This window comes from Temnothorax nylanderi, unplaced genomic scaffold (assembly GCF_030848795.1).
Source record: "Temnothorax nylanderi isolate EJ_2023f unplaced genomic scaffold, tnyl_v1.0 TNYL_tig0051_pilon, whole genome shotgun sequence".
Classification (NCBI taxonomy): domain Eukaryota; kingdom Metazoa; phylum Arthropoda; class Insecta; order Hymenoptera; family Formicidae; genus Temnothorax; species Temnothorax nylanderi.
Window position 1 is genome coordinate 622,019 of NW_027249113.1, and position 27,674 is coordinate 649,692.

The 27,674-nt window shown below is 43.7% G+C and overlaps 1 protein-coding gene across 1 annotated transcript; it reads right to left on the bottom strand.

The window, feature by feature from the left end:
• On the bottom strand, positions 1-24,143 carry LOC139772557 (growth/differentiation factor 8). The gene is made up of 3 exons (XM_071706348.1): positions 22,140-24,143; positions 3,740-4,349; positions 1-2,790 (listed from the first exon to the last, which is right to left on the bottom strand). The coding sequence occupies exons 1-3, from the start codon at positions 22,510-22,512 to the stop codon at positions 2,571-2,573; spliced, it is 1,203 nt and encodes a 400-aa protein (XP_071562449.1). The 5' UTR covers positions 22,513-24,143; the 3' UTR covers positions 1-2,570.
• Positions 24,144-27,674: the final 3,531 nt, after the last annotated feature.

Consider the following 27,674-nt stretch of genomic DNA (forward strand, 5'->3'; position numbering starts at 1 on the left):
TGCTCATCGAAAAACCATTTATTTCATGGAATAAATATTTTTCTATCTATGCTGTGTGCCTACCTAGGAAGTACACATTATACATATAAGTATGCATTTTTCTGCCGTCCTCGTTCGCTATCTGGGGAGCGGGGGGGGGGGGGAAGATAAGCAAATCCCTTATCTTTTTAATTATTGATACACTGAGACAAACAAACTGAAAATGGAAAATGTAATAGATACGAAGGAGAGAAAAGGAACGGCCGGAAGGAGGGAGTGACAAGGACAGCTTGACAGGAGGGGAGGAAGGGGGAATTACAAAAGAATCGATTTTTTCAAGGAGCTTTCTCTTACGTTCTAAATGATCGCTTTATAAAAATCGCAAAGTTTTCTTTATAAACTCGTATGTGTGCATGTGTATGTGTATGTATGTACGTATGTGTGTGTGTGCGCGTGTGTTTTGTGTGTTGTGTTGCGTGTGACTTTTTTCCTTTACAATCACATGAAGTTTAGGGACGGTGCGCGCAAGTCCATCGTACATCGTATACTATTTTACAAAATGTAGCTACAGTGCACTTGACTCGAAGCCGAGGGGGAAAAACGTGGAGTTAAGTGTTAGCTCTGATAGCATGAGAAGTTTCAAGTATGTTCCCGGATTTTGAAGATCGCTATACAACGCGAGGGATTGAAACCGGTAGAATCTCGACGTTACCCGGAGGTTTCAGAGAAATGGTACACACCCTATTTATTAAACGGTCGTTTTCCGCGTCGATCGACCGCGGCGATCTGAATTGATCGAAATTATATTGGTTTCAATCGCTACATTTAACTTGGAATTGTTCAAGCGTCGGGGGACACGTCTATACACAATTGCGGCACTGATCCTCTCTGTCACCGTGGTAATTAATTAGCGTATATGCCCGAGGATCAGGGACGGATCCTAATGAGTCTATAAAAACTAATAAGAGCGCTTGTCGAGAATATATACCCCTAGAATAATTTTGTCTAAAAAAAAAAAAAAAAAAGAAGAACGCTTGTCCAATCTGTTTCTTTTCTTTCCTTTTCAAGATTGTACAACGCGTGGAATAGGAAGGGACGCGCGTTCCAATAAAAAGTCGCCGTCCCTTCTTTGACGAAGCGCGTCACCCGACGCGCTGAAATGCATCAGCTATTAATACCGTAAGTTACGAAGAAAGCTACGAAAATCAGGCGCGCGCGTCGCGCATCTCGTTCGCGCGAATAATGTTTATTTATCTAGAAATAAACGCTCGACACTCGTTCTGCGTGACGAATGACGAGGGGTGGGGGGAGGGCGTGAATATGAACTTTCCAATTGCCGCGATATATAAAAAGTTCCGAGCGCGATTAGCCGGATATTGGCGCCATTATAATTACAAATTACAATTTATTACTTTAGTTAGAGCCGTACTCGCGTTAGAAAAAAAAAAAAAAAACTAGGAGGGCTGAGGGATTTCTCCGCCAGTACACGAGTAACATCCTCGTCGGATTCTCCCAGGACGTGGGAGTGTCAGCGAAGCGACACCACATTCTTGCCTGCTTACGACTTATTTACATAATTCGACACGCTCTCTCGCACATGCACTCACAATTCGCTAAAAAAAAAAAACGATCATAATGAAACGTTTCAATATATAATATAATTGTAGAAAGACGAGGGGGAGAGGGAAAAAAACCATTAGAAAAAAAACAACGATTTTTACTGTACACCGAGATCTGTTGGCCAACACGTTTCCACTGATTATCGACGACCTTTGTTTCGACAACAACGCATTTTGTATTTCGCATATGACGTAAAGAAATGGGAGAGATAAAAATTACGCGTCTCGCGAGCGCAATTAGGCGACGCGAAACGGCCACGTTGTATCCTTCCTAATCTACGTAGTCTCGCCGCGGCGCAATAATGAAAATGTTCAACAAAGTTTTGCGCTGCTTGTTGGCAAAACCATGGTTAGAGTTCCGTGAACGTAACGCTTGCGCAATAACTACACAGGCGTTATAAATATCCTTATTCTACCCACCTTTCTTGACTTAGAGGAATAAGAAATTCGCGATTTTTTTTTTTTTTTTTTTTTTTTTGAAGGAGGGAATCGTAATTCCGAGGCCGTAATCAGGATTTTTTGTGGATCAAGTGCAAACGTATCGGCGTCTTAAAAATAATACCGTGACTCTAGGAACTATCCGCCTTGCCATGGACCATGGACCACCCCGTTGAGGTGCCTCTGACACGGCGCGAGTCCCACTTTGGACTTCCCTTGGCATCCAGCACAGTCTTCGTGGGGGGGGACTCTCTCGCGAATCACCATCACACCGTCTACCCCGCGCACACTTTTGTGTTTCCTTCACCGCGCGCTCCAAAGAGATCCGCATATCACGCAATCACTCTCCGAACAAGGCACTTTCAGTCTATCGGATGAGGAATCGCCGTGAACACGACGACGACAATCGACGACGATTGACGAGGACAATGACGATGATCGTCGAGATTGATCAGAGGGAGAGCATCGCGGCATCCGTGCGGAACTCTCGGCGTCGCCCACGTCGCTTTCGTTTAGGCCAGAAGCGAAGGTGGACTATGAGCACCCGCATTTCTCGACGACCATGCCCGGCAACCGCGAGAACACGATCTGGTACTCGTTGTCGAAATACAACATCGTAATTTCGGACAGCTTCCTAGGTGCGCAACACGGCCCGGTGTTGTTCGGCGGTTCCGCCAGGCTGACGATATGCGTGTTCGGATAGGCCGGGAGAAAGGCCATCGGACAGTCACCCGAACAGTAATTGGCATCGTATCTGCGCACACAAAGATCCAGGGAACCGATCGTTAATTCCACTGTCAATTAATACTGACCCGCAAAATTAAATTCATCTCATCAATGTTAATTTCCCGAGTTTTAATATTAATTTTAAAAGAAAACAGCTAAGATTGTCTGTCCGTGAAATTCAAAGTAATCAACGTTGATGAAATCCATCTCTCCATCCATTTAAAAAAACAGAAATATCGATGATAATAGGTATAAATAAAAATTTAACGTTTAAAATTTTTTGCTCTATTTTCGTTGAAGTGTACTCCAAATCAGTCAGTGTACACTTTTCTCATATGTTCGGCGAAGCGTGCTTGCGTATTTTGAATCTCGTATAAAGATCATGAGAATAAGCGTAATTAATTTCACATTTGTATTCTTCAATAAACTTCACGGTTAAATATCGTCGTGGCAAATTAACTCGAAATGTACATCGGTATTACATAATAAAAGGTATTTTTAGACCAAACGTGCGCAAGTAACAGTTTAGTGCTGTTGATGTAGAACTGTTCTACGTGCCAGCAAGAAAGTCCGCAGTTCCTTTATTGAAACCCAGTTTGGCTCAAAATATTTTCCTTCACCGGAGAAATCTTTATGGGTACGTGCTTGACTGACGGTGCATTAATCATTTCGCGAGTCGCAATATGTTCTCGCAAAAGTACACACGTTTGAAGTATTCTATTAAACAGGCATAAAATATATCGCGCCAATATGACTCACCCGAGAAGGATTCCTACCATCATCATTTTCGCTAATCGTATTTGATTTTTTCGAGATTTTCAGAGATTCATGCTCTTCGCAATAACAAATAAGTAGAAATAGAACTTAAAACGATGTGACTTTCAATTGGTCTATACGTAAATCGCTTTTCCACGATCAAAAATCCTCCAATTAACGAGGAAAAAAAAAGGGAAGAAATGGAAGAATCGTGCACTCACTTCTTAGGTGCGATTATCCAATCCCAGCCGAATTTCTCAAAGTCCACCGTGAGCTTGTACCGGCAACACCTGGTCTCCTGGCTGGCCTCGTCGCAATTGAGTCCCACGTTCCTCTTGATCCTGGAGCCCCTTCGCGAATCGAGCTCCTGCATCTGCACCTCGAGATACGGGGCGTACTCCGCGCCGGGATTGGTCTCGACCAGCCGGGCCGAGTTCCTGCGATGATTGCTGCCGGGCCCGGTGATCTTCAGGGCGACCCCGAGATTATCCCTCGGATGCTTGAACCACTCCGCCACCATTCGTCTGAGCTCGATCGTGATCCAGCCGCCCCGCCGTCCGTACGGTCGAGGGTGTTTCGTGGTCAGTGGTGGACCCAGCAGGGGCCCGCCCGTCTCGGTCGCGCCCCGAAGGATCCTCTGCAACGTGATCGTCACCGGACCGGCGTCCTGGCCGCCCAGATCCATCGGCTCGCCGAGCTCCGTAACTTCCTGATTCACGCCCCATATCCACAGAGACAGCTCCGCCCTGGTGACGCGATGCTGGACGACCTTATCGGAGAACTTGAAGTACAGCACGTCCAGGCTGCCCTTCGAGTGCCTTAGCCTCTGATCTGAAAAACATGAAGTTTACGCATACGTCAGTACGTGGGGAATATAATCTTAGCGAGTTATTTAACACGGAGACAAGCTCAATAGAGAAACGTTCTTAAAAGTAATGTCGATTGCATAACGTGATCGGAATTTGATCGTTATTTTTAATAACGTTATTCTGAAACAGCTGCAAGCACGATTATTTAACGCTGCGTAGCAATAAATGCATTGGTGTATGATAATTGTGTAGGAAAATTCCAATTAGCAGATATATAGTCTCGTCGGCGCGTTAAAAGCACCAAAACAGCGATAATGTGTCGTTTCTTCCTTAACAGTATACGCACGTAAACGCGGATTTTTCGTTCTTTTTTTCGAAAAGTATATAGCGTTCGCTTATTGCATCATTTATTATCCATGAATGAAAATATTCTCGCTGGCCGATACTAAGTACATGCACGATGCACGATGTTGCATACAGCTCGATAAAGTATCGTCGCACTGCTTAATGACTCCCTGGCTACTTGGCGATATCTAACGTATAAATATTGGATAGCATGAATGAATAAAAACATAAAATTAAACAAATATCTGCTTACTGCAACGCAAACACGTAATATTTGTGACGAATTCGGCTTAATTTTTTAATATAGACACAATTTTGCTTACGTGCACGCGATTATAAAACGAGATATTTAAATCTCGCCCGTTTAAAATCCCAGACTGGTTGCGAGATACGTCTACGTCACTAAACACTTCGTGTGCATAAAATACTACCATATAGTTTGAAATCGAAATTTTTGCATTATGTTATAGCGCGAGTACACGCGGCCTTTTTAAGCTTTAAAAAAGTGCGTCTGCGTCCGCAAAAAGTATTAAGTATCATTGATCCCAGAGATGCTGAAGCAATATATGCTACAACATCCTCATCAGGCTTCATTCGGTGCGGGGTTATCGGAATAGAATATATGAGCGCGATAATAATTTACGTATAATATCGCGGATCTATTTGGAGCAAAGTGGATACCAAGTTGACTATTTGAAAACATTGCGTTATTATTTCATTAATCGAGCGATTAACGCAATTACGGGCAATTCCATCGATCGGATCGAGCGTTACGTTATCGAGAACATGCTGCGTCGGTGTTGTATATGCGAGCGATCGCAAGTGCGTGGACGATGCGTGCATGTCCGCGTTACGGCGAATAATTATTTCTAATTGACCGATAGCTCAACCGTGTAAGCGTCGGCGATAAGGCGCGAGCGTATTAGAAGAAAGTGTGCTACGAATTGCGGATATAAGTCCTAATCGGTATACGCGATACTGTCTTACGATCGGCCGTATAACGGCACGACACGCGTAACGTTCGTTATCTTCCGCGTGATTTGGCCTTTTTGTGAATGAAAGAGCCCATGAATTATACGCGTAATAATCTCGTACCGGCGTGCATTGCACCATTGCACGTGCGATCGCGCGCGGGCCGTGCGACAGGCGGCTGCTTAAAATAAGTTTATCGGCGAGCAGTAGCTCTTTTGCGATACTTCCTCCGCCGGCCACTCTCCCGACCGATCGAACGAGAAACCCGCGTCTCTCTCGTGTACGCCTCTTTTTCTGCCGGCTCACCGGCAGCAATTTAATGCGCGCGCGTTGTAAAGCGCGTTTCCTTGAAAATTGTAATTTTATTAACGATATGAAATTTCCGATGTTACGTTATCGGCGTAAGCACATCGACAGGGAAGGCAAATCGACGAATGATTATCCCGTGCCCCGTTCTTTTTGCTTAAACGACGACGCGGACGGCATCGCGGACACACGTCTCTCCGGTAGAAACGCCTCGATTCGCAGCAGCTAACATTCGCGATCGAGTCGACGCATGATTGTTGACACGAGGGAGTCAAGGCGAAGTCTTTCGGGTCGCTTTCTCCGATTGCAAGCGTGTGTAGATAAAACAGACACGAGTAAATTGTGAAAATGGAATTTGACAATAGAATTTTCACAATTTAAGAATTTGATTTATATGCCGCGAGTCTTCTGCGTTATACGATTATCAGTAAAAAAATTTGCATCTTGTAGCTTTCTCTGGCTTGTTTATTCGTGCTTAATTCACACGAAAAACAATCAGGAAGAAAGAGACGGGAAGCTGGATGAGCTAATCAGCTAATCTATCTCACTCCGCGAACGGAGTTGCGAAACCTTTGCTTCTCGGTATATTAATTATTATTATCAATATCGCGTTTCACTCGTGTCGCTCATTACGGCCGGCTTCTACGAGATCGCGACGAGCTGGTACCGCGACTCATGCGCGTATCATCGGGATCGCGCAGAACAACCGGCAAAACCTTAAAGACGCGCGAACGTGGTCGGTTTTCAAAATAAGAAGATCCACCGACTTAGAAAATCTTCCTCGCTGGACGGCAAGTTGCTATACGCCCGCAAAAACGCTTCACAAACGCCCGCGCAGGGGCTTGTACTTATTGCTCGCGGCTGTTCTCGCGATCGGAGGGGAGAGGAGGGGGGGGGGGCGATCGGCAATAAATCAGGAAGAGAGCTCGGCGGAGAGTCGTGCTCGGATTTCTTGCCGATCGAATGCAGCGGCGCTCGCTCGATCGGCGGCGCTCACGCACGCACGTGCGTCCGACATTTACCCTGATGACCGACGTTAAACTCGACCCCGGATCCCGTGCGCTCGCGAAGAGCGAGCGACCGGCCGCGGACGGACGGACGGGTCGATCGATCGATCGATCAGCGACACGCGGGACACGGATAATACGCGAGAGAAAGAAGAAGAAAAAACGGAGAAAAGAAAGAGGAGCGGCAGGAGAGGCAGATTTATATACACGGCAAGGGGCCAGGAGACTCTATCCAGGCCATCGCTCGGCGAGACCGCTTCCACGAAGGGTAAAGCCACCTCAAATCGTACCGTTATACCGCGAGCAACGTTTTTCATCCGATCGATTCCCCGATCAATCAGCGACTCTCGCCGCGTATCGATACCGACGCCGCGATCGACTTTGTGCGTATCTTCTAAGCCGGCCTGGTATTCGACTGGTTCCTCGCGCAGGTTGCAGCGTAAGAAGTTTTCCATGAAGCTTATGAATCTCGGACGGCGTTTTCCTGCCTGGCTGACAACGCTTTAAGATGACACGGAGGATTATTTTAGATGACCATACCGAGAAAACTTGAGATCATTTTGGAAGAAATCAATTTTTTCATTAATGCTTAATTCATTAACAATTAATTAACCATTCTTCTGATCGTCACGCATTAAATGAATCGCTTAACCATCTTAACGCTGAAATTAAATCAGTCATCGTTATTATAATACAGTTACAAAAATTTTAGTGTCATCTATTTGCTACAAATTTTCCAATCACCGATAGCTTCATATATTTCTTCACATAATATCAATTGTCGTTTGTAATTTTCTAATTAATAATATGAAACAATAAATGCAATATAACATACGTGTTATATTATATACAATCGTACCGTATTGATATTATTAATATTATTGATACTATTAATTAGAATATACAATCGTACCGTTATCTATACGGTACGATTTGAATGAAGAATTATAATATAGATGTAATGTAACAGATGCTCGGTGTTTATTGAGATAAAGTGTCATCTGTTTGCTAAAAATTTGCCAATCATCGATAGCTTCACATATTTCTTCACATTATATTCATTGTCGTTTGTAATTTTCTAACCAATAATATCAAACAATTGTGGCTGAAGTACGCTGATGTGAAAAAGAGTAGAACGAGACACAAACGTGGAATATTCTTCGCGGAATGTTTATTTGCTTATGCTGCAGAGCAGCAAAGTCCCCCCAGCTCTGCACTCTGGTTGGAACGTCGCGGTCGCCGGCGTCTCTCATTATACGCCACGCACGGAGGAGATGCGGAGGAAAGGTCTACGCGCAGCTACGACTTTCCTCAATTTTGCATGGAAATTCGGCGAGATTTGCGTGACGCCACGCGAGACGTGTGGCGGTTTATTTTCGTTAACGTTTTATGAGAGAGCACCGCGCGACGGACGCGCCGCGATTAACCTTGCTCGAGCGGCGCGCAGGCTCTCCGTTTTCGAGCACTCGAATAATTCGATTACCATCCCCCCACCCGCTCCCCCCCCCCGCCCCCCGCCCCCCTGTGCCGCGTTCTACCCTCGGCCTCGCGTTTATTCACCGTCACTGTCACTGTCACCCGTCAGCTGTCCCGTTCTCCGCCAACGATCGTCTGACGCGCGCGCGCGTGGACTCTCGCATCTACCCATGTACCCATAGACATCTACCCGTTGATGCTACCGTCTACCCGTCACGCCGTCTACTCCCCCTACGGGGGAGTAATTATTATTAATCACGTCAACTTTACGATTACGGACGTGCCCGCGTCCCGCCCGCGCCGCGCCACCAAAAACGCGCCCTTCGAGCGTTTTAAAACGGCTGAAAAGTTTCGGCGAGAGAAAGTTTGACAGTTCGAAACCTCTCACGCGCCGACTGGGTAGACGGTCTACTAACGGGAATCGTCCCGTGTATTATACCCTGGGGGGGGACGCGAATATAATTTGACGAATCGTTTTATCGGGTTGAAAAGTAAGAGCTGATGCGCGAACGATGATTTACATAATGGGTATTTCCAAAGAATGTGCAATCGCATCTCATTCAGGAAAGTGTCAAACAATTCGGTGCCGCTTGCACTTGGATTGTGCTATCGCAAATTTTATCGTGAGCTCTTTCGCTCTCCTCGATTCTACCGTTTCTCGAGAATTTGAAAAATATCTCGCACGGAATTTGCAAATAATTTGCACAGAGCCCGCAAAAATTCCCAATAATGAGTCTTACATCGGAAAAAAAGAAGTGTCAAATCAAAACTTCATCAAATCTTCTTATAAGAATTTCAACTTTTTATTTCAACTTTTTTTTCTTGGTTGAACTATATAAGTGACTTCATCCAAGCAAGTTTTCTTCATTTAACGCAATAAAGTCTTTATAAGTCTTGATTTGACATTTCTCTTTTTTTACCGTGTAGTGTAAAGTTTCAAATATTTCACAGTCATGTTTCTAACGAAATCGAATTATTTTACGTTATTATTGTAATTTATTAAAAAATTTCTACACATTCTGCGCCCAAGAAAATGTGCGAATGATATACTCAAACGAGCAGCGGGACAAATTATTAAGCATATAGGGCTGTTTCGGTGAAACAGGCTGAACATCTAAAGTGCACGGCAGCACACGCGGCCGTGTCGTGACGATGGACGATTTGCCATGCGATATTTTTAAACGTCGTCGCCGCCCTCACGTACGGCTGTAGCTCGGAGAGCGAGAAAGAGAGAGAGAGAGAGAGAGAGAGAGAGAACGAAAGAATCGGCCGATAGCGGCGAAAAGTGCATCAGGGATGCGTATCCCGGGTAGACGAGGAGGGGGACCACCGTGGCGGTCGGCGGAGAGATCGTTCCGTATCACAATTATTTCTTCGCTTTATTTATAGGCAGGGCCACGACACCGCGGTATCATCGTTGTTTTCCATGATTTCCACCCGTTTGAACGGGCACTCCTGTCTTATTTTCCCGCTTATTCCGACGCGCTTCTACGACGCGACCGACCAGCCTTCCGTCGACAAAGCGCGATCGCGGTTCCGCATTTAGCGACCATTACGTAGAAAGAGAGACAGGGAACGAGGGAGAGATATCTCTGGACTGATAGACGAGCGATCGTACTCACACAATTAATGAAAATTCAATTAGACTTCGTCTTTTCGCAACAAGCTTTTCGAACGAGATTTAATAAAGCAGAGACGGAAATAAATATTATAAAGGGCACACAGGGGATAATTAACGCTCAAATGATTGATAGAGATATGATGTACTAATATTTTTTTCAAATCAAATCAGTCTAATTTTGTCTGAAATATTTTTTGTAATTTTATTCCGCTTTACGTTACATATTGTTCTCGCTAGCGGACTACGATTCCGCGAGTCGCTGTCGAGCGACGAGAAACAAGCGCGTTGATTTTATTCATCCCTCGAATTTCGAAGTGTATCTCGCGCGCAGCGCGCAGGCGAGAAAGTCTTTCTACGTTTGTTCTGCGGTGTGCGCAATGCGAGTGACCTCCGTTCGCTAAAATCTATATTTATCTCAAGCGCTGTGTAGCACGATGTACTTAATGCTTTGGCTTTATTGTCTTCACCCCGCGCGCTTCCTTCTTTTTGTCGTTTACCTTTCCCACCCCTGTGTCTACTGCCCGCGCCGCCAACTGTCACATTTACGGCGCGCATTTATTTGTGTCTGCGCGCGAGAGAACACCGGCTTGTGGAAATCCGCGTCGCGTTTCGTCTCACGTGCGTTTCGTATGCGTGCGCCTGGGAAAAAGTGACGATTAACCAAATTCGCTAGACACCGCGGGAGACTGTCAAACGTAGACGTGCCATGAAAAGCAGAAGAAATTGTTTTTAAGAAGTTACGGTTATTAGCGAGACGAAGAGTGTCTGTGTATGACCAATTAATTAATCCTTTTTCCTAATAAATAAAACGATTATTCCATTGGAAAGATCTTTGATTCCCGAAACGTGAATTCAATCTCGCTCTAGTTTTTTTTTCTGGATACACATCAGACGCTAAGCTTCAGCCACTTTCTGCATCAAAGGCTCGAGAATAAAGGAAAAATCCTTCCGCGTCAACGGGAGCGCCAAAAAATTATATGACATTACGGGCGAAGACGCGCGTCATCTTCGCGCGGCTCGTGATTTTTTGGCGGGGAGCGTTTTTTCTTTTCTGCCGCTCGCGGACTTTAAATATAGTCCGAAATCTCTCGCGCCAGACGGTCTGTAGCCTCGTCTGGACGAAAATAAGCCCACCATCTTTCCCGCCCTAACGGTCTTTCTTTCCGTTTTTTCCGGCCCGATGTCGACGTGGTGGCTCGTTACGGTGCCTGGTGCCTCCCCCTTGTCCGACCTTCAAGCACGAAGACGAGCAACAGGAAGGAACGAAGAGGGATCGGTGGAAAGCGCGGTGTGTCGCGTGAGGATGCAAAAGTGGCGGCGTAGACTCCGTCTCCGGCCTTGAGACAGAACCAAAAAATGCGATCCCTCAAGAGCAGATCCGAGAATTCTCACCGAAAATCGAGTTCTGAATTAACCATCTCGATCGCAGATACATAAATCTGCATCCAAGATGGATATATCCACGTGGCGGATGCTATTTTTGCTATGAAAAATATTAGAGAAAATGCACGTATCAAGCGTAAGAATTATAACAGCGCTAAATCTGACTAATTCATCAGCGCGACTCAGCGGCATTTCTGCCCTTCAGTTGATTTAATCTCGCGACGGGATCGTTCGCGCTCGAAGCGCCGAAAGGAACGGGTTTTCGCAAACGAGAGACGTCGGCCTACACACATCCGAACCCGACTAAACAACCGGGGGCAGCGTTGAGAGAGAGAGAGAGAGAGAGAGAGGGTGGAGAGGGCTTTGCGTGTGTCTCTACACGAAAACGTCTGTGTACGCACACTCATCCGCCCGCCAGGAGCGTTGAACCCCCGAAATTAATGTTGTAACGCAATGTCGTATCTACGTCCCGTCGCATCCCACCCTCCCGCCCTCCTCTGTGCCGTCTCGTTGCGCCTAAAGCCGCTCGATAACGTGCCCTCTAACTTCGACTTGGGAATACCTAATTGCACTAATGAGCCCTCCTGCGAGCCCCGTAGGGCGCGGGGGTGAACGACCCTTCGCGGATTTTGTCGCGTGGAGAACGCATACGCGTTCGATAGAGACGCAACGTGTAAACTCTCCGTGTAGTCTCCCACAATGTACCGCGGCTCTGCTTGACAGAGACTTAATTACTGGCACGTTGGAAGTCTCGAAATCTGATCTACGAAAGCTGATACCCGCGCTATATCTGTATTTCGTGTATTCTCCTGAAAAAGATAGCCACATTCGTAAAGAGTAGAAAACGCTTCGATTCTTTTTTACTTTATATGTTTAAATCAAAAGATATCAAGAAAGATTCTTTTCATTCATTTTAATGTTGTATCTCGAGTGCGAACAGCCTAATATCGATCAAGAAATTCCGGGACGTTATTCAGATCTAATAAGCACGAAAAAGAATTCGCAAGAATCGCTTTAAATGAGACAACTCTCCCTTAAAGTGATTACCGAGAATCGCGAATCGATAATAATTCTAATTCCTCGCGCATACGTGGGGCGTATTCGCCACCGGGGGGGGGGGGGGGGGGGGGGGGGGGGGGGGGGGAGTCGGTGCCGCGATGCCTACCTATCTACAAAGCACTTATCGTTTTTTTCCGGTGGTGCGCTCGCTCGCTCGCAACACACCCCGTAAAACACGCTTCACCGTGGGATCACCTTCCGGGGGGCCCACCGGCCGCGGCCGGGGCGAGACCGGACGTAAAAACTGCCGTCTCCGAGTAATCTGCATCGCGTGACGCAGGCGGCCCGCAATTGCGACTGCACTTCGACAGTATAACAGCGTAACTCGATAAAATTCACATTTGGGTCACGCGTACTCGTTCCCCCTCTCTCCCCTTCGCCCCGTCACCCGTTCTCTCCTTTCGCCCCCTTGTCCGATTCCCGCTACTTCTTTCGCTTTTATTTTTTCCCTCGAAAGGGCCTGCCTTATGCGCCTTGCGGCATCGCGTGCGTTTATGCGCCCGCGCCCCTTCTCACGAAGGGGCAAGGGGGCGGGGGCGGGGGACGGAGGGCTACTAGCGCGCCAGGGGGGGAAAAAAGAAAAGAATTAGAAACGCCTCTTCTTCTTGTACCCTGATTGTCTTCTTGCTCGAGGTAAATCTGTCTGATCTGAATAATGGACAGGAGAAGTTCTCAGAGAAAATCGTACGTGAGAATTTCAATTGTTGCCGAAAATCAGAATGAGGCATTTTACTGCACACAAATGCTTTTTTTTATTCAAAGTAAAAAAAACGTTTTCAATATAAATTAATCGCGATATGAAAAATAATGAATAATAAATGAATAATTAAAGCAACCTTCGATGTTATCAATAATATGATGTTTAAATCAATCCGTATCAGTCGGTATTATAACCACTGCAGATTTGCATCGCGATGCATTTAAAGATTAAAATAAAGATTTAAATTAAAGATTTAAACACACATCGCTCTATAATTTTTGGTACTCACTTTTCAAATACTCAATGTATCGATATATACATAAGTGAAGATCAGCTAAGTGAAGATTCGACTCACATATCCCAATTGTTTTTTACAAAACTGATGTAAAGTGATTTAGTCACATTTTAGATCGCAGGCTCGATGACCGCGTTGCACATTATCCACTAACACTAACATAAATCCTAACAACAATATTTCTGATACGGTTCCTGGTAATTAAATCCAATCTGACATTATATACGAGCGTTCATGCGCGACATATATACTTTATGTAACAGCAGTAGCCCTTAAAATGCATTCACCGTGCGACGGTGATATTTGTACTTTTAATACTCGCTTGCATAGAGTCAGGAGCACGACTGGTTTTCTCTGCAAGAATTACTCATAGAATTGCTCGGATCGTTCCTAATAGCGCTTCTCATCGACGTTGATTTATCGGCTTTGACAAATCCATTAAATTCTCGTCAAAATCGTTAAATTGATCACAAATTTTTGAAAAGTGACGGCAGAAACGTCGCAGAACAGGATTATTTTATTCAAACGAATTATATAGAAAACAAAAGACCAGCATAATTTCTCTAAATAGAAATTTTTGTGAATACAATTTTGTAAATTCAATTTTGCTGTAGATTAAAAAATACACTTTGCTCTAATCGTCGAAACAGCATAAAAATCGTCTTCGTGCTTCGTTCGTAAACGTCAAAATCCAAAACCATCAAAAAATTATATACCAGTCCTAAAAACTAACGTCGAGTAATTCTATTTCCGAGAAATCGGGATCCGTGCGAGATCGGTATCGATGTTCCGAGCGAAAGAGACCGGCGCGGCGAGGCGCGAAGCGAATGAGAACCGTCGAAGACACGGCGCCTGTCTGCGAGTATGCTGACCGCAGTGGCACTATCTGGGCTATCATTATTCATCGCGGATATATATCTGTTGCAGATTTGCTAATTTTGTCCGAACAGGTTGATCTAAGCGCAACGTATAGAACGGCAGCTGAAGGGGAACAGCGGGAGGTTGATACTCACGATTTGCGAGGTGAAGAGGAGGGAATGACAAGGAGTAATCACGAAACACCAAAGATATCACGTAAAAGTTACCTAAACTATTAATGGACGAGATTTGACTATAAAATAATAAATACAATCCTCTGCCTATCGTAAGATTCCCTTGGATTCGGTTCCGTTTCTAAGGATGTGCATTTAATTAAAGACACACAAGGTCCTATAATTTCATGATTAAGTACTTTCATTTCCGTTACCTATATGTCAAATATATTTGTTACACGTGATTCACAGAAATCACAAACAAGTTATCACAGTATTTTTTTTATTCTGATATATTAAAGAAACATATATATGCGAATTTAACGGATTGGGTTAATCAAGAAGATTGTAATTTATCGAAAGATATCGAATATATCATATTAAGTGAGTCATCGTACATATACAGTTTGCAATAAAAAGATACAAAATAAAATATTGCGCGCCGAAAAAGAGAGAGATGATTACATTGCGTCGATGTAACGCAGTAGTCAGTACAATTCGCGGGAACGTTCCGCGATAGCGCGCATGTCACGTAAAAGCATGCGAGGAAGAAAAATGTAAAAAAAAAAACGTTTTAATTATCGCCTGCAACGATGTATTTAGTAGTTCTTAATTACGGCGAGGGGTCACGCTCCCGATTAATTATCGAATTGCGAGTTGCTATACTCAAACATAAGTAACAATAAGAATAGAAAACACAATAACATCAATAAACCCGACGTACTAATATAAGCATTCTATCACATATATATGTATATCGCTATTATCTATGCGATAATTACGATAAGAAGCTACAAGTTTGACTTTGAGTCCACGTGAAAAATTGATGGAGAATTCCAACGTATAAATATAATAAATTAGATACGTACTATCTTTTTCATAATTATGCAATACACGCGTGATGGAATTGCTTTTTATAAACGAATTACAAAATTTACTACTCATCAAAATTAACAACGGAAGAAGGATCTACAACTGATATTATATATTTTACTGAAATTAATAATCTTATCCTTCTGCGACGATTATTTTTTTTGGGAAGCAATACATCGACAATATGTATTAAGCGTTAGAAATCGTTAATTTGTTTATATAAAATATGGAGAAAAAATTCATCGCGCGACTCAATCGTACAAAATATATATGTATTGACCAACTCGATTACAATTCGTGTAAAAACGTTTCAATAAAATTTAATTCTATAATCTTCCTTTATAGCGATTGTCTCTCCCCCTCTGTGAATTTCGAGTTGGCCTAGAGTAAATTGCCGGTCCTAGAGTAGCTCCGGGCGCTAAGTCATGGACTAGACTCCCAACAGAATATGGTCCTAACTGCCACCAGTCACCTACAGACAGCTTTAACGCGATGGGGCCTGACCTAGGCTTGTGCACCGGCCGTGACCTTTGTTGCGGCGATCGAGGCCGGTTCGTCGTTCGCACACGTATGCATTTACGAGTCTTGGTGATCTCTCGCGTCTAGGTATTCGACAGGCCTATACTTAATGTCCGTACTTAATTCTACGGAGCACTAGACGGAGATGATTGATGGGTCTTCATCTCGAATTTGCGAATTGATCTGCGTTTCTTCTTCTCTCTTCTCGAGAATATATTGTTAATTGGAAATATTGGAAGAAACTGTTTTCTATTAAAATATTGAAAAATAATTCGGACTCTTTATAATTAATCATTATTACACATTTGGGAAAGATCAAATTTGACCTTTCATGTTTTGCCCTTAATATATTGACTCATTCGCGCTTTTTACGGTTAAACTGCGACAATGCTAATACATCTAGTGCGATTTGAAAGTTTCCTCATCTCCCCGCACCTAGATGCGCGAAATGTAATACATCTCAATTTGGAGTTATGCGACAATCCTTTTTTTTTCCCCCTCTAAAAGTGGCTCCGTTGTTGCTAATTATGACATTGAAGTTTATCAACTTTATCTGCACGGGGCGATGTACTTGTCGTTGAATTTTTATGCACTTGATTGGTTCCGTATCTTTAATTGGTATCGCATATATTGTTTAAACATGCGCCAGCGATACATTGCGGGAAAAACATTTAAACGGCAGTTAATCAATCGCGTCTGCAGCGACTATCGGACCGACGCTGCGCGCTATATTTCCTGCAGGGATAATTTTAGTCAGTGAGCGATGCGGCGGTGACTCCAAAGAGACGCACCAAGTCTTTATCATAATGAACTTTTAAAAACTATGTGATCTGTGTCGTATGGAGTTTTCATATCGAAAGTTGTTAATAGATTCTGAAAAACTTGCATATTGTAGGATTTAAAAGGACTTTGGATATTTTTTCTGTCACAGACTTTTTTTAAATTTAGGTTTTGAATTTACGGTTTTTTTATTAGTCAAAGTTTTTCGTATTTCATGACTTTTTGTATAATAATTTATTTAAATGATTATGATGGGCTTTAAATTAAAATTCAAGTTAAGTTTCGATCAAAATTGCAAAACAGGGAATAAAAAATGTTGTAAATTAAAAATAATTGTCTCTACAATTAATGATAATTTTTCTCAGAAGAGATCTTAGAAGAAGCTTCTCAAACTATTACGAACCAACTCCTTAAACTGCCTTAAAGCGCTGATTCGCGTTGGTCATCGGTGAGCGATGACTTATCACGCTTCACGTACTACATTTATGACATATATATGTATGTACATACATATGTCCGCGTATGCCCGTGTACTTACAAGCTGCTCATGCAACAAGAGGCAATCGAGAGATCGGCCGATCTCTCGAGGACATCGGGCAAGAAACCACTGGTCGTTTCGCCAAAGAAGACATATATCAAGATACAGAGAGAACGACACATGAAAAATCATAGAAAAATTGCGATAGACATGTAAGAAAGAAGAATGCGATTGAGAATGATCCAGGAATGAAGGAAGAATTGGAGAGGACATTAATAGAAAATGATAATGTAAAAGAAACCTCTTTCTTTCGGCTGTTTATGCGTTCTCGAGAACAAAATAAGAAAAAGAATCACGTTGCAACGATAAGAAAAATAAATAACATAGTGAAAAAAATGCGTTGCGGATAAGGAGCGGTCGAAAAGTAGTAAAGATAAGAGAAGGAAAAGATTAAGTGAAAAGAAAATTCAATAAAACAAATGATTAGCAAGTGCAACGGATGCAATGCATATAGGTATGTATATAGGTATATAGGTATGTATATACCTATATAGGTATATAGGTATGTACCTATATAGGCATATAGGTACATACCTATATGCCTATATAGATATGTATATAGGCATATAGGTATGTATATGCATTGCAGAGATTTCATATAATTTGTTTTTTTTTGTTTTGCAAAGTTCCTAGAGAAGCCAATCCATAAAAACCGGGATATTGCGGAATGAATAAAAATTACATAATCTGACTAGTGATTTTGCAAAATCCTAGGTCCTATCAGTGAAACTGTGAGTTAAAATTTTTATTGATTTATATTTATAAACATATTATAAATTATATTTATATTTATATTAATAATTTTTATTCATTTCACAATATCCCGGTTTTTTTGTGAATTCCCTAGGAATTTTGCAAGAAAATGAATTATACGAAATCCCTGCGACATATATATTAACTAATATGCAAGCGCATTATAACAATAGTCGAGGATTAGAATACTATAAATGAAATTACACACATGTAAGTGAATTGCAAATAAAAAAAATTGATGAAGTAAGATGTAGATAGCGATTTGATCCAGCAGAAATCCTATCTAGTTATCGAAAGCAAAACAATCGGAATAAAATGCTTCTTAATCTTCTCCAAATTACTGTCATATATTTGATTATTTTGATATCGCGCGTATAATTAATATCAATCAAGCACGTTATTTGACGTTCTTACATAAATTAAAGGATATAATAAAACTTTAATTTATTTCAAAAATAAAGAGAAGAGATAAAAGTAGATCTAAATAAAAGAAGAAATAAGAAAAAGTGAAAAGGGAATAAGAAATGGAGGAGATAAATAAAGGAAGATATAAAAATAGATTTTACACATGCATCAACGTCATCGTCCCAAAACCGGACGAAGATTTTTCGCTAAGTAACGGAGATGAATGTAAGAAAGGCAAGAGCGGAAATACACGCGGGAGAAAAATCGTAACGGATTTTCAAAAAATTGTTCCCCGCAACGGGGGACCAAGATGATCGGGCGGAGAGACAAGAGGTCGTTCCCGATAACCCGTGTCGCGAATGCGATACCAGTTAGCCATTCTTTCTTTCGGCACACTTTCGACGCTATTTTCTATTTCAAATTCTATTCCAAGTGCTTCTGACGACAGCGGCAGCTTGGTAGCGACTGATACCAAGACCTAGCGCTTTCGAGTGCAGGTCGCGCGTGTTACGCATGGTATACTCACGCACCGTACGTTAAGAGCGCCGCATTATTATCGCAAGAAATATACGTACGCGTATTTCTTTTTTTTTATTTTTTTCACTAAATTGTTGTTCCGGCTATTAATCTCACCGATATTGCTGGACAGTGGGCGTATATAACTTTTCAACTCTCGTTCGCGCTTCGCCGTTTTGTTATCTGCGCAATGCTAAATATACTGCACACTTATTTTCGACTGTTGCAAGACTGCGGGAAGATCAGTTTAGGAAGCAAATCGCGCGACGTCGACCGCCGTGCTTCAACATGTACAATGGAAGATGCGGTGACTTGTAATAAAGGAACGTGTAGAAGCTAGTTATAAGTGAGTGCGATCTATGAATAGTATACAGCGGCCACATTTTTTTCGAGACGAACAAATTAAATCAAATATCTTGCAAACCTCTTCTTTCTCCATTTTCTTTCTTTTTTAAGGGGGCATTTATTCTTTGATAAAGAATTCTACTTCAATCATAAAAATATATTTCAAGAAAAATTTTTTGCAACCTATCTTTATAAGTTTTTTTTATTCAATTTCAAGTGCAAAATGCTGTGGATATTTTCACGCCTTATAATGCAATTATCTATGTGTAATAAAAACAAAGAAAGAATAACAAATTTATTCGCTTCTCCTTATCTTTCGCGCAGAAAATGAGCGAGCGATGCCTCATCGTCGTTACGAGCGAGCCTTCGGGCATTCGTAATTAGTTATCTGTCCGATGCGGACAGCGATATTACGCGAGTCCGCTGCAGGTCGATCTCGAATCTCACGTATCCCGGTTGCAGCGCAATGGAAAATAAAGCTATAATTGACGCGATATAGATAATAATAAGTCGACGCTTTATCGGAATGCCAGTGTCCATAATCGCGCGATAATCGCCCACAATGCGGCCGGTGCGGTGTCGCGTCGGTGAACTCGCCCGTCGTGTGCTCGGGGCATATTACGCTTATAAAAATTCAGATTCGCCCAAGAAAGAAAGCACGCCAGTCTCGCGGTTAGCGAGACCACGATCGGTCTCCCTCGCCGATCCGAGTTCCTAAGCAGGTCGTTGATCTTATTTTGTTTCTTCCCCTTTCTCTCTCTTTTTTTTTCTTTTTTCGTTTCTCTCTCTCTCTCTCTCTCTTTCTTTTTCTCTTTCTCTCTCCTCCCCCCCTCTCTCTCTCTCTCTTTTCGCGAACACGGGGGCCTTAATAACAGGTTGCGGTTCTACCGCCACTATTACGTGCTTAGCGGCAAGTGGCTCGAAGACAGTTTCGCCCGAGGGACTCGTGCGGCGGCGGACCGTTTGGAGCTCCTTCTGCTCCTTAACAAGTGTATATTATGCATACGGAACGCATACAGGGTGTCCCCGAAAACAGAACGCGATATCCTTGACGACCTCCTTGATCTTCGGTCGTCGTCTTTGGTTTTTAATTTCTAGTGCACCTTAGAAGCAATCGATAATAAATCACGTCAGTTACTGTCAATTTTATTGTTATACTGTGTACCTTGCGTTATCGGACAACCGCGCTCTCTTATTCCTCTCATTCTGGCAATGATTGGCGACTGCAGGCATATAGTTTTGCAACTTATGCGGACACAGTGCCAGGATTAATTGTTGGAATATTTATCGTCGCGTGTTATTTTTTAAGTTTAAGCAACGGTAGTCTCGCCCAATTCAATTCCCGCAACGAGCAATTGCCCAGCAGAGGCTGGGAAAAAAGAAATCTCAAGATCCAGAATCTATGAGTTCTAAACATCTTTAGTATGTGTGTAAGATAAAGAGTATTTCAGAAATGAGGATGGCTAAAGTTGAACTCCACTTGTCGTAAGAATAAAGAAGGTCGAACATTTTCTTTGGAGTTCTATATTATTTCGCTCATTTATCACACAGATTTATACTATTTTCTCCGATGTACGTATTATATATATATATATTTTTTTTAATTTAAAAAAACATAAATAAAGGGATATGCATACAGCTGGCGATGCAGTTATACGGTACTCATCGGATAAATCGTCGAGTTAACAGCCACGGATGTAGGATGTGAGAGCCAGTTATATAATTGTTACTTCGACGCTACTTAAGTTACCTAAGATCCTCATCAACGGCGATGATACGATGCAATTCAGTGTATGCACAATGTAAGAGCGTGTATATGCACGAGAGTCATGCCGGACGGATCGCCGAGTCGCTGAGGTTAATTTATTTTGACGTTACCAAGGAAAACATGATCGATGTCATGTATGAAATATTACCACTCGCGGTAATTAATTCTGTGCGAACCGTGGCGCCTGACTGTGTGGCATGATCTTTGGGATAACGCTACCTTTTATTAAGATATGCACAACGAGTTTTTGCAGTCGTGCATCAGACTAAACATCTCGCAAAAAAAAAGAGGAAACGCGACACAGCACGTTGCCATGCGTTTGATAATTGATTGCGAAAGATTTTCAATACCATGCGCTTTGCATTGCGAGAGAATAATTAATTAAATATCGTGCATAATGATATCTACTTTCCACGAATTTCAAAACTTAAGTGTTTCGACATTTAATTTCGAAGCTTATTTTTTAAAGTTATATGTCATAAAAGTTCAAAAGATGTATAATTAAATTAGTATTTTTTATTCTTTAATATTAATAGACTGATGGAAATATCTAAAATTTCTAATAAAACATAGACTATTTAAAATATTAAAGTAAAGTCGTTTTCAACAAGTTTAGGTCTTTAAACTTTTATTAAACTCGGTAGAAAAATCACAACTATAGAGAATCAAATCCGTGCTAATATTTTTCTCATAGAAATAAATAAGAATAAATTTCTAATAAGCATATAAAATAATAAACTAAGTATAGGCTCTCCTGAATAAATCAAATAGGGAATAGTGAGAGAGGCAATCGGAGCCACGCGCGGTTATTATTGCGCAATCAATATATAGTCAATAAGATAAAATATATTAGTCAGCATATAAAACATATAAAACATACAAAAAAGTGCACAGAATCTCTAAAAAAAATTATCAAATTTAACGATACAGAGCGTCCTCACGGAACTGAGACAAGCTACATCTCGGAAATGATAACAAAAATGTTACAAGAAATGTTACAAGAAATGTTACAAAATAAAGTGATACACGAGTTCTATCTGTCCCAGTTCCTCCCTCTCTCCCCCCGTGAGGCGGCACCTTGTATGCAGAAAAAAGAAACCGGAAGGAAGACGAAACTTACGAGGCTGCGCCAAGGCAAAGACACTCTCCGTCTTCGCGGCGTACTCGTCGATCTCCTCGTGGTGCGTGATACCGGGCTCGAGAGGCTGCGGCTGGTCGGCCTGCATCCCGTACATGTCCATCAGCTTCGAGATCGGCGGGATCCTCGGCAGCGCCCGGCCGGTCATGTTCGGCGCCTGCTTCAGGCCGAGCTTGTTCAGGATCTGCTCCTTGATCGCTTCTAAACTGAGCGCGCGAATCTCCTCGTGCATCCTGCAGGCGTTGCAGGCGTTACCGGCCATCGCCAAGTGCCGGACGTGGGCTCTCTCGATGCCGGGCGCGTCGAAGGCACCGAGGAGGACCAGCGAGAGTAGTAGCAGCGCCCTCGTGACCATCTTGTTCAAGGTCGCCCTTGGTCGGATCCGAGCTCTACGATCGGCCTTCGTCGCGGAAAGGAAACGATCAGATGATCAATGGCATCGTCGTTCCCGCCAACCTCTTGTCTTCCCTCCAGACAAGATTTTAGAATTTTTCTTAATTTCCCTTAATAGACTTCGTTGATATACCTAATAATTTCTACACTAGTATCTTCCCTTTCCGTCCCTATTACTTCTCCCCTTTCGTTGGATAGTCTCCCTGAGGATTGTAGAAAACCTTTTCTTTCTTCTTCAGTGTTCTTCTCTCAGTGCTTTCTCTTCTTCTACTTCTTTTCGCGTAGCTCCGGTCTCATCCGCGAGGAAAGTCTCTTTCTTCGTCGTTTATCTCGCAACGCCAGCTTCTTCCTGAACTTACGCAACCATACGTTCTCCACCTCCAGTAGCCGCTCGGTCCCCTTATCGTGCCCTGAAGTCGGTATTCCGCCGGAACTGGGCGACCGGCCTCGATCACGATCGCGATCCGCACGATCCAGTTTCGCTTTCTTCCTTCCTATACGTCACGAATTTATTAACTCCGAGTGGAAAACTCGAGTCTCCTCGATTACGCGGAAGATGCGATTAGGCCGAAAAAGAGAGAGAGAAAGAAAGAGAAAGAGAGAGGGGGAGGGAGGGGGAGAAAGAGAGGATCGTCAGTGTGTTTTCCGAGCAGTCCGCTCCACTTTATGGGGTTCACCAAAACCGTTCTCACGCACACCAATCACCGCGAGAGAGAGAGAATCACAAGGCACTCGGCGAGACTTCGTTCGAAGTGTCCCGGGCAATCATGCGGCCGGCTGCATTCTCGTGACCTTCAGCCTTTAGCGCCAATCTGCACTTGCTCCGAGACGCGTGTACTGCTCAGTGACAGAGCCTGTTCTCTATCAGACGCGCTCCGGACGTCATAGCGCCAAATCCGAACTGGTTACCTCGACCTTCGTCGGCAGGATCAACCCGGTCCTGTCTTCCCTCGCTCGTACTCGCGTGATTTTCTCGTTCTCTTTCTTCCTGTCCACTTCCGGTATTCTGAGTTGGCTGACACCACCGGGTTATTACTACTGCGGGTACCAGTCTCTCGCGCTTTTCACCCTCGTTCAAGGACGCCGATCATCGAAATTCGACGAGATCCCGTGGAGAACAATTGTGGTGGACGATCGTCATGCGTGATGGTGTGGGCAGCGGCTCGGATGACGGATTGGTAGAACCCCGTGATGGATCTTAAGAGCTTGCCGGCCTGTCAAGCACTGAGACAGGAGGCGCGAATTCTCACCGCATATATGTCCGAGGTGGAGGCCTCCTCCTCTCTTCTTCTTCTTTCTTCTTCCCTCTCCCTCTTTCTCTCTTTCTCTCTCTCCCTCTATCCTCTCCGCTACCACGCTGTCTCCCTCCTTCGCGCGTTTATGCCGCGACGTCTTTCTCAGTCTCGGTGTTCTCTCCCGTAGTATCTTACGCACTCGCGTCGTAGGGGCCGAACGTATACCTACACCCGCCGCCAACGAATGCCCCCCTGCGCGTTCCTCCTCCCTCGATATTCCCCGCTCCCAACCCTTTCTGCCACTGCCGTCGCCGTCGCCGTCGCCGTCGCCGTCGCTGCTGCCGCCACCACCGCCGCCGCCGCCGTCAACCGCGAGTGCCGTTCCCCTCTGCCGCCCTTTCACGAACCCGCACTCCCGACCGTCGCACCCGGCGCGACTCGCCATACCCCACCGTTCCTCGTGTACGAACTCTTCCTCTCCCCCTGGTCGCGCGCTCGCCTCCGCGATTCCCTCGCGTGGAGAGCGACGCTTTAGCTTCGCTTCTCCTCTACGCGCCGATTTGCAAATCGCCGGCCGGCGCGGCGAGTTCGTCAAAGTACCGGCTTTACAACAGTCGAAAGGGTCCGGGCACCAGGCAGCCGGCCGGCTACCGTCGATCACTTCTGCGTCGATGTGTGACGACGACGGCGGCGGCGACGCACGGCGGCGGCGGTGCTGGTATCAACGGGTTAAATCGTCACGATGAGAAATATCGCGATCACGTTTGTTTAACATTCCCTGATTAACACAAGGCTGAACAAGGTCGCGGTACCCTTTAAAAGAGAGGAACACTGAAAAAAGGTTTTGGTTATAATAACCAAGGCTTGATGAAATAGCTTCAACTAAAGGGTTTAGTGATTATGACAAAATATTTGGTTAATGTTAACCAAATTTGTTAACCAAATTATTTCGTCATAATCACTAAACCCTTTAGTTGAAGCTATTTCACCAAGCCTTGGTTATTATAACTAAAACCTTTTTTCAGTGAATATTTCGAAACTCATTGATATCTCCTCCGATTGGTCCTCAAGAGGAAGGAACGTCATAAATGGAATCCGCAAATTAATACTTGGTTCATCTCTGTGACATTTAAGATATATTAATATTGTTTACGAGATTCCCGGTTTTCTGCGGACCTTCGACTTCAACGCAAACACTTAAAATTTTTATTTATCAGCTGGATCGGAGCGGATTAGGGGAGAGAAGACTCGAATAGATTTCCCGGCGATAACTTTATTAACTCGTTTTATTCTTACTTAATATCTTGTCTCGGACTGACTCGATTCGAAATCGACTCACGACTCACTTTTCTCGGTCGGGGTCAGGAAACGCTGAGAGAGGGGGCTTTGACACCTGTAAGACGTGTTTATTTGAATATTCGCAATGCTCCGCGGATTGTCTTTAGATTCCAAAACACCCCTTTCCGCCAATCGCTAACGAGAATCGAAGAAATGTCCAAATATTGGCAGAAGTCAGATAACGGCGAAGAAATCTTCGAAAATGATATTGAAATTATCGGAGCTTTCTACCTCACGTTAAGGAAAACGTGAATATCTATTGTATTATTATTATTCAATTGCCATTATTATAATACAATTGCTACAATCATTCTCTCGCCAATGTCTGAGGTCCTCGTGAGGCGTCAAATCAGAATAACAAGGAGCATGAAAGTGAAAAAAAATGCGAAAGTGCGTTCCCTGTCGGTCGCTAGCCGCACAGAAATGTTTTATGTATTGTTCGTGTCACGCCGCTAAATGAGAAACGATCGCGCTCTGTGCGAGACGCAATGTAATATTTTAAAGTGTTGAGACGGTAGAACACTGTCTTCTTGTTCAAGCCTTATTCAAGCGACGATACAAGCAAGATTACAGTATTGGGCTTACAATACAGTCGAAGATGCATTCGTCACGAATACTGATTGTGAGTTCAAAACGGATCTTCGCTTATGTAATTAGAAGGCCGGGTCTTTCTTAAAATAACCATAATCAAATAGCGGGACGCATCTTAATATCAAAAATTAAGATTCGTTCGATTTTGAAACAGAAAATTGAAATTTTTAGAAAAGGAAATAAGAATTAAATAATAAAAAATGAACAGCGTAATAAAAAATCTAATATACTAAAAATCTAAAATTAGTCATTATATTTGTTAGTGAACCTTCTCGAAAAAGAGTCTCGAAAATATTAGTAATCCTACTCTGGGAAAAATATAACTCACTTTGGGGCCCCCGATTACGCGTAACTAAAAATCGTAATTAGCTATTCTATGTATTTCAAAGATTTTTAAGTTACACACTAGTCATATCTCAATTAGTTCTGTCGATACGCAAAGATAATTTTCTCTTAAGGGGCACTAAGCAAAATGTTAATTAGGGTTACGATATCCAAATAATTTGCTTACTTATAATCGTGAACCCCAAAATGAGTTATAACCGTCTTTATTTTCCCCAGAGTAAAATTCTACGATAGCACTTGTGCAACACGTAACAGATCCGGCTACGAAATTTTTTTTGTTCCGTTTTTAAGCCACGCGCACGATCGAACGGCAAAAGATATCGCTCGGTATGCATCGCTCTTATCTTTTTTTCTCTCCCTCTATCTCTCTCTCTCTTTCTCCCCCTCTCGTGCTATATAAAACTTTTAAATTCGGCCGTCGGTTGCACACGTCGCGCCGATATGTGCAATTTGTGCACGGATCTTGACCGTGCGGATCAATCGAATCTTTTTCATGGCTATCCCGAAATCGAGGGCACACGTCGCGGGAGCACGCCGATCGATTCGAGGGGCCCACACGTCGTCGATGCACGATAGCGCCAATATGACGGCGCGGCGGGAGGGGAAGCAGGGGGCAATCGGGGGAAGATCGGGCCCGGTGAATGCGAGATAGCCGCGCGACCGGGGCCCGGTGGTCCACCGGGCATTTGAAATCCAAATGGGATCTCAAAAGGATTCAAATCTCAAATGCGCGCAAATCGAAGATGCACCGTGGTCCTGTATTCTAAACGCTCTCGATCTTTTCGCATTCCGTATACAAATCTCCGCCGCGCCGCGAGCGAAAACCGGTGGAGATTTCGGATAGACGCGGCGCCCGCCGCCGATTGCATCGGGGGCACGGAGCAGCGAATCGTCTCGTATCGTCCGAACCGCGCTTATTGAGTAAGATAGATTTTTACATTGCAAAGGCGGGGGGGGGGCGAGACATATTTTGAGCATCGTGACGATACAAAATAAACCTCCTTCCCTCCAGGAAGAACTCCCTGAAAGGCCTTTTCGTGCTTTTGAAGAGATAGGAGCAGTTAATGTAAAACACGTCGGAGGATGTAAGTTCGTTGTCAACGATAATCGTTGTCTGACCAATCGAACAATTGGGGAGAGAGGATACAAAGGGAGCTCAGGGTGCGCATTTAACGGTAAAATGATTGATCTCGGTTAAAACCGTGAGATCTGTGCGCGCGTACGGCGACCGCCGGAAGGTGAATAGCGAACAACACTCGGCTCATCGAAATCTCCGCGATATCTGTGCCTGTGTCCGGTAACGCATTTGATCGCCAGTGGAAGTAATGAGTACCTTGATCGGCGACGGACTCTTTCATCATATCCGGTTAAAGTTGAACGACGGATCACTCCCCTGCATTGTAACTGCACTACTGGAGAGGTGCATTATGTCGTTCAATAAAATTTTATAGGCGCCTGATCACACACTCCAATCTCCATATCTCGCCTACTTCTTTTCCCATCGCTTCTTCTCTGGAATCAATTACAATAATTTGCATCCTCGCGGAGAGAGAGATCGGGAACGGAATTGCTTATACCTTCGGCGAAGATATCTCGCTTTGATCTTTGCGATCGC